The sequence below is a fragment of the Sciurus carolinensis genome, chromosome 5, assembly GCF_902686445.1.
Source record: "Sciurus carolinensis chromosome 5, mSciCar1.2, whole genome shotgun sequence".
In the NCBI taxonomy this organism is placed as follows: Eukaryota; Metazoa; Chordata; class Mammalia; order Rodentia; family Sciuridae; genus Sciurus; species Sciurus carolinensis.
The window spans coordinates 150,270,658-150,284,052 of NC_062217.1; the positions used below are offsets into that span (position 1 = coordinate 150,270,658).

Genomic DNA, 13,395 nt, shown 5'->3' on the forward strand with positions numbered 1-13,395 from the left:
TTCTTCAGAACCTACTGTTTTCTTTCTGCATTTTCTGAGTATCTAAACACAGCTCTTAATACATAAGAGGTATTAAATATCATCTCCACTTTTACAAATCAAGAATTCAAGGTCACCAAAGAAAACAACACTTGGACAGAGGACAGAACACCTGCTTTCTCATGGTCAATAGCACCTCTTAAGCTGGAAGCTTGAGGTTCCATGTTTCTTACTACAAGTGACTGAGTACAAACATAAGAAGTAGAACCCCTGCATCAAAGACAGGTAAAGTGAGTAGGTCTGATGAATTGTTTTAAATAAAGAAAGAAATTAATCAAGGAAAGAGCTGAGCTAAATGTCTCTTAAATGTCAAGGTTCCATGTAACTATACAAGGAAACAATGAGGGGCTGAGAAATTGGCAGGTAAAGGGGGAGGACCTGCCCTGGAGGACAGCTGCTGTCCACATCCCCTCATGTTCTTCATGAGGGGTCCAGGGTCATATCACATTAGTGATATGACAATCAACAGGAATGGTGGCAGGGACGGGAACAGAAGGCAGTGGCTGAGGCATGGACACTCCAGGGAAAAAAGAAGAGAAAAGAAAGGTTCCTGCTGAGTCTCTTCTTGAGTAGTGTAACTCCCTGTGGGTCTGGAGAAGCCCAGAGAAGCCTACAGAATACACTTGAGAGCAGCTGAAGTCACTAAGCAAATATTATACCAGATAAGAGCACATTCTTTTCTGTCTTTTCACATACATTCTTTCAGGTCATCTTCACAGTAATCTAGCAAGGTTTGTAAAGAAAAGAGTATTCACACTTAATAGATGGGGAAGTGAAGGCTAGAAGGGAATGACTTACCTAGGCCACCCTGCAAGCAGCGGGCAAAGTAGAGCCCCCAGACTGCTCTAGACAACAGACCTTAGAGTCAGAGCCTTCCAATGTTGGATGAGTTTATTGAAAGGATCAAAGTCATGAACACAATAAAAAGAAATGAATCTAATAATAAAGTATAAAGATCTTAGCCCAGTGTATTCTCTGGATAAGAGAAAAGAGAGCAGAGATAACACCAGCACATACTCTGGTCATCTGGTGTAAAGACAGAATCCCAAATGCAAACTATTTTAAGAGTTCAAGTCATCATCTGTGAAGCTGGAAGGAAAGCCATCTCAAAACTGTGGGTCAGAGCCGGGCACAGAGGTGCATGCCTGTAATCCCACAGACTCGGGAGGCTGAGGCAGGAGGATCATGACTTCAAACCCAACCTCAGCAACTTAGGCCCTGAGGAACTCAGCAAGACTCTGTCTCTAATAAAATATTTTAAAAGGGCTGGGGATGTGGCTCAGTGATTAAGAGCCCCTGGGTTCAATCCCTGGTACCTCCCAAAAAAACCAAAACTAAAACGAACTGTGGGTCAGCAGCTGAATAGCTAACTATGAGCAAAAGAACCATCCAGGACCAAGAAAATACATCAAGAAAACTCTGAAGAAGACTGAGAAGAAAACATAAGCCCCAGATCTTCACTAAAAATGAAGTGAAATGAGGACTTAGCAGAGGGTCTGCACAGAGCAGATAACTAGGAACTAGCAGATGATTGTCAGCTGCAAGGAATGGCAGCAGTCATACAGTAGTTAGGAACATCAGAGAGCTAGGTCCTTCCCCAAAGCCAGTCTCCAAGTTGTGCCCAAAAACTCAACTCAGTTTATTATGATCTCAAATGCTTCTTGAGATCTCTTTTATTGGCACCATCTGCAATGGGTGTTGTGCTCTCTTCTGTTGAGAGGTAGCCTAACACATTCCAGAGGAGGTAGCTGGAGTAGAGGATGCTGGTGTTGGGGGGATAGGGAAGAACCTATCTGTGCTCTCTGGCCTCAATTCACATGTAGGACACATGGACCTGAAGCACTTCCTCCACCACCAATGCATCCTGGTTTTCTGAAGCCAGCATAATTCCGTAGACAACTACTAGGCAAAGTCTCTAGCATACCTGTCACCTCCCATACACTGTCCTGCCTTCTTTTAATCCTTATGCATACCTAGCCCATAAGGCCTGCACCTGGCTAATGGACTTTAAAAGGGCACTATGAGGGAGAAACTGAGGAGGAGACAAAGCTGGATGGCTCCATTTTCCACTCTGCTCCACACACTTAGCCTCTCCACTCCCCACCTCGTCTTCCTTCCCTCTTTCCTAGGGTTGCTGGAATGATTGTTCTGAACAGCGACAGGTTATAGGTTAGCCGACACCTCTGCTCTGTGGAATTTTAATTAACTTCTCCCATCGTCAATATGCTAGGAATGGGGTCTCCATTTTCTAGGGTCAGCAATGTGTTTCAGGTCCTGCTATATCAGCCGTCAAATTGAAGAATTAATGACGTGGCTAATTCGGCTCTAATTCTTAAGAAGAAAAAGTTTGAAAGGGAGTTGTAGAAGGGAGCAGGAGGAGGGGTGCAGGCTCTATGGGGGAGGAGAAAGAGGTTGAAAGAGGCTGAGGGAAAGGGGGGGACTAACTCGCTCATAAAACAAGTGACTAACGGAACCCAGTGCTGGAGTGTAGCAGTCCTCCAGCTTTCCCAGTTCCATTCAGGTGTGGAGTGAGGGACGAAGATGGGGAAGACCCTAGGAACTACTGTGACTTAAAGGGTACAGGAGGAGGCAGTGTATCCTGCTGGGGAGAACAGAGACCCTGACTTGGTTCAGGAGAGCTGAGAAGGCAGAAGTCAAGCTGGGCATGATGGTGCACACCTATAATCCCAGCAACTTGGGAGGCTGAGGCAAGAGTATTGCAAGTTTGAGGCCAGTTTTTAGTAACTTAGTAAGGCCCTAAGCAACTTGGCAAGACCCTATCTCAAAATATAAAATGAAAAAGAGTTGGTGATTTAACTCAGTGGTAAAGTGCTCCTGGGTTTAATCTCCAGTATTGACAGTGTGGTGGGCACATAAGGGGGGACCAGAAGTCGAGACACAAAGTTCACTTGTTTAAAGGGTAGGGTAAAACCATCATTAAAAATGTTGCACTTCTGCTACATTGTCAGTTTCTGTTTCTCCACATCTATGCCTTTGGATGAGGGTCTACTAGGATACAGGCCCTGAGCCTCTCCTGACAACTCAAGTCTAAAAGGGATAAGTCAGGGACAACTTCCAGAAGAAACAAAGCAGAAATGTGAGTCATGACAGCAGACTAGCTGCTGCTTTCTCCTCCCAGGGATGCTGAGAGGCCTCTGCTTTGGAGCAATCCCAGAGGGCATCTACTCTGGAAAGAACACCCCTGGTCACAGCTGGACTCTTAATTACATTCCAATATGGTATTTTTTCCTTAATATTTCTGAGGTTAGGTGCTTAGGAAATTAGCTCCTGGAAAGTTATCTCAACTCCATGAAAATATGAAAGGGCTTAAAAACCTGAAGTCTCTGGAGAATTAAAAAAATCTCCAAGAGAGTGGCTCAAAGCAACCTAGAATACACAGTTGGAAGATTTTCTAGCTCATCTAAACTAGTAAAACAAAAAAAATTATTATATAAGACAAAATTACATCCAAAATGTCCCCTTACCTGAGCAATGGGCTGACAGCAATGGACCAGACTCTGTCTTCAGTCTGGATGGTGTGTAAGCACTGCCCCAGTCGGCCTGAGGCCAAAGGCCACACCTGGAAACAGGAGAGGAGATGCTCTCATTGGCATTGCCTGGGATTAAAGGGGAGACAAAGTATAGCAGGTAGGGGTGACTGTACATAAGGTGGTGGGAAAATGGAGAATCCTTTCTGTCCTGTATACACAGAGTTCAGGGTATCAGCAGAGAGGCCTCTCCAGCCTCTGGCTTACCTACCAGTCAAACAGACTCTAACTCCCAGTTCTAACTACCTTCTTTTATATCTGCCCAAGAACCTTCACATACCAGTCGATTTTATACCAGGGCATTAGAACTTCCACATTCCTCAGCTGAGATTTGACTAGGAAAAGGGTAGGCAGATGGGGCCTGCCTCTCTCAGCAATAGCTCTCCACCCCCCCCCTCCCATGTTTGTGATATTCCTTACTTCTATCTCTCACCAAGAATTTACTTTGGGCAAGTAGGAGAGGAAGGAAGATCAAGATGTGGTAAGGGGAGGCATGAATAGTTAGAAGAGTAAAAAGAGAACTGCCAGAGAAGGAAAGAATGGAAGAAGAGAGTCTTCAAAGCAGGAAAGTGGTGTGTTGTTGTTTGTTCATAATGCCCAGAATCCAATGCTATTCATGTCAGCAGGGAATTTAGCACCTAGTGTCACCAAAAGCAACAGAAAAGCTTAGCTCTCTTAAGCTTCCATATCTCCTACAGGTTAAAAATATTGCTTGGAGCACATTATCTGGTCCCTATCAGTCAGGAATGTACATTAGCAGCCACTCTGGGCTTAACTCTAATCGACACTCACAGAGCCCTCTCAGCAGCCAATGCATTTAGAAATCTCCCCCCTCGCCTCCCCTACCCGAGATGACACACACAGGAACATAAGCCTCTAACCAAATAGAAAAGAAACCTCAAATGTACAGGGCTGTCCCAAGACAGCAGCCACAGAGGGGATCCCAAGGCAGATGGATCAATGACCTCTCAAGGTCCCCACAGTGCTATAAGAGGAACACACCCAGTGCAGGCAGGACCTTAGATGGAAGAACTTTAAGGAAACATTCCTTCAGTTTAAGGGGTAGGTGATGGAGTGGGGGTGGTTCTGCTTTAGGGTCACATGGTATCTCTTCCCTATAAAAGGAGAAAGTGTTTCTTAGAGCTTCTGTGTGTGATGGGGGTTGGGGATGGGGTGATAGTATAGCTTTTCCCAACACTGGGGTAAGAAAACAAATTTAACAAGAAGATCCTAAATGAGGAAGGGAGGGGAAAACACCAAAAAAACCAAAAACAAAAAAGGTAATTACTATAATTTTTCCTGGAATGCCAGGATTCCAGTTTACTCTTTGAACTCTATTAGTCCTTTTGACAATAATTGGATGTACTTCTGATAAACTGCTCCATCTTGGAAGACAGTTTTGATTTTTCCCTGCAATAAACTCCCTGGGAAGCAGGTTCTTGCTTATGGGGAGGGGATGGGCTCTAAGGATTCTAATTTACAAAATTTCTGGGGATAACCTAAGTACAAATCCACTAGTACCCTCCACAGAGAGGGTTGGTGGATTCCTAGATTCTGCAAACTGCAGAAAAAGGTTCCAGGTCTCTGGGAGTGGTTCAGGAAGCACATTGCCAATTCTGAGCATGACTTTGGGAATGTGACCCTCCCAACCCATCCCAGAAGCACAGCATCCTTCAGCAAACTGAGTATCCTGGTATCTGAAGGACAAGGAGCTGACACAGTATGCTGGTCATATCTTCACCCTCAATGGCCAAATTCAAAACAGACCCAACCTGGAAAAGACTCAGGGGGGAAGCGTACTTATTCAGCCCTTTTAAAAAGCAGATTAGGGATAGCAAGAATTCTAATGCTGAGAATTTATCCTAAGAAAATAATTCCAAAACAAAGAAAAGTCTAAATGGTAAAATATTCCTTGCAGGTTGTGGTTGCAGAAAAAGCATGCAGACTTTGGGATCTAACCAATCTGGATTTGAACCCTAGTTGTTCCTTATTATCTTTGATTTTAGGGATGTTTCATAATTTCTTAGCCTCAGTTTCTTCATATATCAAATGAAAAATTATCCTTATCTCTCAGGATGTAGTGTGGAAAAGTAAAGGTAAGCATAAAGCACACCTCACAGTATTTGACATGTATCAGGCATTCAGTTACGGTGATTCTTATTACAGGATCCTTGGATCCAGAAAAAAAATGGGTGCAAACATTCACCCACTAGAGAAAAATGGTAAGTAAATGATGGAATGTCCATTTTAAAGTCATTAAAGAAAACACGAATAATTTGTATAATAATGAAACCCTGGCTGGGGATATAGCTCAGTTGGCAGAGTGCTTGCCTCACATGCACAAGGCCCTGGGTTCAATCCCCAGCACCACAAAACAAAAAACAAAAAAATAATGAAAAAAAATAAATAAATAAAATAATGAAAACCCTTATAAAATAGAGTAGATACAGGAGACAGAGTATAGTACTGGGGATTGAAATTGAGTTAATTATGTTTTATGAATTTATCAAAATATGTCCAATTATGTATAACTATAATGCACTAAAAAAAAAAAAATAGAGTAAATACAGCAGGGTATGCTGGATATCCAAAACATATTATGAATAGAATTATGTTAGGAAAAGTTTACCCCAAAGGATAAAGTAAGAAAAATGAACCAATACCTTGTTGCAATCTACATCATTACAAAATAAGCAAACCTATGCTTTGAAAAATGACTAAAATCAGATAAGAAAACCAGCTCAAGTGCTCCCTCCTTAAAGTTCCCCCTTCCCAACCAGTGTGTTCTCTCCATCCTCAGAACTTTCTGACTCTTCCCAAGAGCCTTATACTTCATAGTCCTGGCCACTTCCCATCAGTTTCAGGGACAAGTGCACATGTTTGAGCTCCCCTTGAGTACAGAGGCTGCATCTTCCTCATCTTTGAAGATCTGGGGTGCCTCGTGCACCAAGTCTCACAAACAATAAGAATGAATCAAACAACAGAGAAATGCATTGAACAATAGAGAAATAAAAGAGGAAATGGAAGGATTATCACCAGTACCAGCCCAAGCCACCAAAAACATAGGCTACAATTAATTGACATCTCAGGACAAAACCGGCTCTGCTAAATCCCAGAAAAGCAATTCAAAGTAAGTTAAAGATGGGCTAGGGTTGTGACTCGGTGGTGGAGTGCTTGCCAGGCAAGCATGAGGCACTAGGTTCGGACCTTAGCACCACATAAACAAATATATAAAGGTATTGTGTCCATCTACAACTTAAAAAAAAAAAAGTAAGAAAATTCAAAACTGGGGGCTAAGACGAAGAGAAGAAAGAAGGCTCTCTGCATAGATTTCCTAGTTCAGAAATCTTGCAAAGAGAATGTTTCTGTAATCACCCCATAAGACAAATTTATCTTTCCTAAAAGACAGTATATATTTGGGGAACTCCCAAAATACAATGTATAGAGGTTTATAGGCAACCATTAGTTGTAAATTCCTATGTAGGTTTAGGTGTATTAGAAGCCTGAAGAAGCGGTTATAGACTTACTGATGCCACTGAAAAGATGTGGAGAGTTAGTTATAGACAAATTTGGGCCTGAAAAAGGAAGGTGGCTGAATGTAAAGACAACAACAAAAAGGAGGAAAACCCAAGTAGCATCCAGAATGTCAGAAAAGATGAATTAGCTGGGAGGGCATTTGGGAACCCCCAAAGAGCAACCCACCTTTCAGGAGATGAAAAAGAATCAGAGAAGAGAATTCTATCAATGACCCTAAAGAAATTCTGAAAAGGAAGAAGGTGAACTGTGTTGTAATTTTAGAAATAGAAAGTACTTATTTTAAATATTTTTAAGTCACTAAATAGGACTGATTTAATAACTTATATATGAAGTGAACCCACATGAAGTTGATAACATTCTTCAACAGTAAGTAGTCCATACCCTCAGATTGCTTTATGTGGTCACAAAGCTCAGTTTTATACTGCTCTGGGTGTCAGACCACAGAGAATAGAAGAAAGAGGTGTCATTAAAAAGGAGGAACTGGAAGAAGCCTGCAGGCATGACAGTAAGATTCCAGAATGAGATGGGAATATCTAGGTCACATATGCCACAAAATGTTACTATGCAAATTTACTTTTAAGCAGCATGGCCAAGAAATGCAAACATAGTGACCAATCAGAAATATGACATAAATATGGGACAGGGGAAGAAGTAAGTGACAGGAAAATCAGTCCTGTTGCTTCAAAACATTTGTGGGATTTTCCCCAAGTTTCCTGTGCTGGTGTGCATTCTTTCTGACTAAATACAAAATGAAAGGCAAAAAACTGCTAAGAGAGGGAACACATTTAGCTCTTCCTTTTCGTGAATTAGCAACATGAAGAAGTAAACACTACAGGGTATAAAGAATCAGAAAAGTTACTGAGTAAAGACTGCAACTTCCCTCTCCCTGCATGACTTAGTGGCCCATTTGCTGACACCAGCAAGCATTTTGCTCCTGTTAGCACTATGGAGCCTCTGGATGCTATAAAATAGACAAGGAAGATACTCCTGGGTCTCCTACACACCACCAACTTAATTATCAGCAAAGTTCCTACAGCAGCCTCAAAGAACCAGGCCCCTTTCCTGGCTAGGGCTGCTGGACATGGGCATGGAGAACTTTTCTGTCTCATGAGGAGGGGCCAATTTGACCCAGATATAGATAAGCTGATTCCATAAAGCAAGGTTTACACTGTTTATCAGCCTCATTCTTTTATGCATTGGTGGGTGGCTGTGAACCAGGCATTTGGCAATGACGCAACAAACAACACTCTCATCATCTCTACTGCTTACCAACCACCATCACTCTCCAGAGAAGCAGTAAAAACACATTTTAATTATCAGCCTGATTGCTTTTAGACAAGGTAGTGAAAAATTAACCTCCCTAAATAGAGAGCAAGCAAAAGTAGGGAGATTTTAAAATAAAATATTGGGGTTAGAACTCAACCCACAAACTTGAGGAACAGCTCAGAAAGGAAAAGCTGGCCAGGCCCTGTTTTTGAGTTCACGCCACATTTCAAGTGAGTGGCAAGCTTCCCAGCCACTGTCCACTCCTTTCCTAGGCCAGCTGGCAGGGACACAGCCTGGCATGGCAAGCTGTGCACCAGAGGCACATAAGTGAGTTCTTTATTGTATCATTTCTCCCCTGCCCCCAACCAGTGCTCTCAGCCAATCCTGGGACTCAAGGCTCTATCCACCCTCTCCACCCCACTCCCCAAAGACAGGAAGGAATAACAGTACATAAGGGGGAGACCACCTCACCTTGGCCGTCCTGTCCCTGGAACCACTCACAATGATGCCCCCTTTGCAGTCCACACAGTTCACCTCCTGTTCATGAGCCGAATACTTGACAGTGAAGGTGCTGTGAATTTTATGGACACCAATCTTCCCATCTCTAGGAGAGAAATAAGAAGCCCATCCCCAAGAGCCAATTATTCTCTCCATAGGAAGAGAATAAATCTACAAAAATAGTCCAAGTCTCCAGTGACTCCAAATTTGCTAAGTGTAAGGCAATTTGGTCCAAAAGGTGCTGAGCTTCTAGGTACCTTTACATCTTGCAGCACACTTGAGGCTGAATAGAACTAAGACTTAAAATAAATTTCACCCTGGCAAGTATCAAAACCAGCTTCACTATGCATTAAAGGCTCTTCCTGTTTTCCTTCTCCAGCTAACCCTATTAACTGCTTTTGGTAAATCTCTGCTTTAAATGGAAAAAAACCACCAGCCCTTCTCCTAGTATCCCTCTTTGTCCCTTTGGAGTCGTGGTGGGAAGTCAGAGGTAGGCACAAGTTCCCCAAAGAATATTACAGAAGCAGGTGGAAGGAGAAACCTGTAGCACTTACCCTCCTGCACTGATAATATGTGAGTTGGCCAGCACAAAGTGACAAACATCCTCATCATGCCCAGCGAAGACTCCCAAGGGTCGACGATTCAAGCTGGCACCATCTGGGCGGAACTTGTAGGCCAGGATGAAATTAGCTTGGGATATGTACAGAGAATCATCCTCTAGCTGCATCCAGGGCATCTGACTACAGAGATGGAAAAGAACATGTAGGGCTCATCAAGATAGAGCATGAAAACCTGACTTCATTTTTTTAAAGAGACCAATCCCCAACCTACCAAGGACAGCTTGCAAGGCTAAGAGTTCACACCTTAATCCCCATTTCAAAATTGCCCAGCCCTTGGCTACCCATAGAAAACCAGAGTGAGCTTTGTGGTGACCTAACCTTTGGACCTTTTTTCTTCTTTGTAGCACTGAGAATCAAATCCAGGGTCTATGCATGCTAGGCAAATACTCTACCAGCCCTTTTTGGACTTTCTGAAAGAGTCATAATTGCAAGAAAGACCAACTAAATCTCTCTTTTAATTGGGGAAGGCTAAATATTTGAATTATGTGCTACCTGGATTTCTCATGAGTAGGCAGAACTTATAAGATTAAAAGGTAGATGTAGCTCAGTTGGTAGAGTGCTTGCCTCACAAGCACAAGGCCCTGGGTTCAATCACCAGCACTGCCGGCAAGGGGCAGGGGGTGGGGAAAGATTAAAAGGTTGAGTGGTAGGTAGAGTCAAAATATCTTCCAGTCAAGTGAAGTAACTTTCTTTCAGTCCTGCAGTCAGGTAAAGCAACTTTCATCCTGCATCCTCACTGATGTATAAGTGGTAAGTTTCAAGGTTCCAAGACTCTCACATATGCCCCTTTCCTAATAGGTGAAGTAGGTGTTATGGAGAAAGGAGAAGAGTGAGTCCTAAGAAGCCCCAGTCCTTTGTCCTACTAGGACAAAGGACAAGGGAAAGTAAATTTTTAAGTGAAAGTAATAAAGTCATTCAGAAAAGGATGCTGATGTATTGATACACACTAGATCCTCTGAGAGATATCTACATTGCTGAATGAAAGGATAAATGTGGTGATGAGAAACAGCTCCAGAGGTCTGCGAGATTTCAGAGGCTATAGAGAAAGTCAGTTCTCATAGCGACTGATAAAAGAAATCTACAAATAGCTAGAGTTCCTCTCCAATCTGCAGGAGGAAGAAAGGTTAGAGGTCACAGGCCAGTCCCATGGCACAGAGTGAGCCTTAAGAAGAAAGAAGATTCTGCCAGATACTAAGTTTTCTGGTGGGAACTAAGGCCCTTTCCAAGGTAGCTATCCCATCTGTACTATCCTACCTTGAGGTCTTAGAGCTACCAGGTCCCAAGAAAAGCACAGGGACAGCTGAGTCATCCCCATGTACAGACACCATCTCCCACTGCCAAGCCTGTCTGAGCAAACTGGGCTGTTTCTTCCCCAGGTTCCTTAAAACAAGCGTCATGGGAATGTGGAAAAGTTCTGCAAATTGACTTGACGGGCCATTAAATGCAGCTTGGACTTGGTAGTAACTGAGTTTCTGCTCATGAGGATTTTATAAGGGTGTGCATATATTACATGGAACATGTGTAGACTGTGTATAAATGCTTGAATTCTCATTCATTATGCACATTCCCCTTCAATATTCTTGGCATGAGTGTGTGGCCCACTCGAGTAGGCAGCAAACAGAGGGGGCTGGAATTCATGTGCTTTAGAGCCATCTGGTAAACAGCATTTACCTAGGACAAGACACCAGGTTCATGCCAGGTGAACAGTGGAGAATCCCAGGGCAGCCTGGTAACCATCCTATGTGTTTATTTGCCAAACTGCTGGAAATTAGCCCAAAAAGACAATGTCAGGGACAAAACCTTGATAGAGAAATAAACTCTACTCTCTGGGGTTTCTTTTTGTTGTTGTTTTATTTTGTTTTTTGTACTGGAAATGGAACCCAGGGACAGTCTACCACTGAGCTACATCCTCAGCCTTCTTTTTTTTATTTTTGAGACAGAGTCTCACTAAATTACTAAGGTTGATCTTGAAGTTGAGATCCTCCTAGAGCAGGCTCCAAAATCGCTGGGATTACAGACACGTGCTACCATGCCCGGCATACTCTCATGGTTGAGAAGTAGGAAAGTCAAAAGACACAAGTGGGAAGCAAAGGATAAGTTCTTCATTTCCCATAGCTTCTTGACCATCACCACTACTGTATAAGTCCAGCAGCTGATGCCAGTGAACCAAGCAAGGGAGAGGATCACCAGATACCAAAACCTGCCTGCATCTATCAGCACAGGGAAAAAAGTCAGCTCAAAATGAGGACTCATGACATTTCCTACCCATTGCCATCAATCAACAAGAAGCACTTTTTTTGGCAGGCAATCAAATAATAACTGAAATAATTTAGCACTGACAGAGCATAAAATTTGTGACATTAGCAGTGCCACAGCCACCATCTAAATTTTCTGGCACCTTTTCTAAGTTCTATTTTCCATAACATATACACCCAATCATTTAGATCCCATTTTGCCTTTTAATAATACAGAGGAGATGGGTCTAGAGATGTAGCTCTGTGGCAGAGCACTTGCTTAGGATGCACAAGGCCCAGGGTTTGATTCCTAGAACTTAACAAAAAAAAAAAAAAAGGTGCAAGAGAATGCTAAAGCAAGCCAAGAGTGAAGAAGTAACTCCCTAAAATGAAAGATTTAAAGAAAATAATTGTAAAACAAGATAGATTTGTACACTGGCTTCATTTACGCCTTTTGATGAAGTAAATTTAACAGAGGTTCCTTCTGAGAATCAGAGGTAATTTTTATTTTCTTTTTTATACTTTTCCAATTACTTTTCAAACTTCTACAATAAACATTTTTTGTAATCATAAAATATGGAATTTGTTAACAAAGTACATTTATTATGTGAAATGTGAAAACAAGTTGTCCCTCTGCTGCACCCTTTGTGCTATTCAAAGGATCACCACTACCATCCCACCCAAGATAGCCCCCATGACATTATATTCAGTTTTTCAGTTTTCATTATGTTCTTCGGTCCCAGGAAGATTTAAAAGAGTGAAAGGCTACTTGCCTGCACCTCCACTTCAGCAGAATCCCCTCTCGGCAGCGCCCCAGCCTCCAGTTCTGGGACACCTTCACCCGTTCCTTCACTGGGACATTGCTCATCCTATGTCCAAACAAAACAGAGAATCCAGTCACTGCAACTCATTGCCAAGAAGAGAAAATTCTATGGGCTTATTAGCAGACTCAAGACTTGGGAACATTCAGAAAATAATAAAATGTAAGTAAAGGGAGTAGAACACCAGGAAGGCCTAATTCTCTCTCCATACTTAGATAACCAAGAAAGTCAAGAAAAGCCTACCCTTTAAACTACTGAAAACATCTATAGTGATGCCAAAGCAATCTAAAAGAGAACAGATGACAAATAATGTTGGAATTCCTCAGTATCCATATGGGGGAAAAAAAAAAAAAGAATCATGACTCCTACCTCACACCAAACAGGAAAAAAAAAATAACAAAATAGATCATAAACCTAAACATAAACTCTAAAACTATAAAGCTATCAGGTGAGCAAGTTTTCTTATGACACAGAAAGCAATAACAAAAGAAAAATATAATACATTAGATTTTATCAAAATTAAAAACTTGTGCTCACCAAAACAAATACCAAAACTATAGTCTGGGAGAAAAGATTCACAAAAGGTTTATCTGAAAAAGCACTTGTATCCAGATGAAGAAATCCTCTCTGTATATGTTTATATATATTTTAAAAGACCCACAGGGTGTTTCCTACATTGGTGGTAGATGGTACAACCATTTGGGGAAAATATCTGGCAGTTCATTATAAATCTAAACATATACCTATTCCTTAAACTAGTAATTATCCAGGAGAAATAAAAATAAAAAATAAAAATGCACATACATAGATGAAAGGTTAACAATGCAAAAGC

The 13,395-nt window shown here is 42.0% G+C and overlaps 1 protein-coding gene across 3 annotated transcripts in view; it reads right to left on the reverse strand.

Annotated features, from left to right (window-relative positions):
* Positions 1-13,395, reverse strand: part of Fbxw4 (F-box and WD repeat domain containing 4) — an 80,733-nt gene that overhangs the window by 50,999 nt on the left and 16,339 nt on the right. For 2 of the 3 annotated variants that reach the window (XM_047553583.1, XM_047553586.1), the window contains 4 exons: positions 12,516-12,611; positions 9,443-9,628; positions 8,862-8,994; positions 3,525-3,619 (listed from right to left, as the gene is read on the reverse strand). In XM_047553583.1, the coding sequence (XP_047409539.1) occupies positions 3,525-3,619; positions 8,862-8,994; positions 9,443-9,628; positions 12,516-12,611 (510 nt within the window). The remainder of the gene's footprint in view (positions 1-3,524; positions 3,620-8,861; positions 8,995-9,442; positions 9,629-12,515; positions 12,612-13,395) is intronic. The other variant, XM_047553584.1, reaches the window with a different exon arrangement.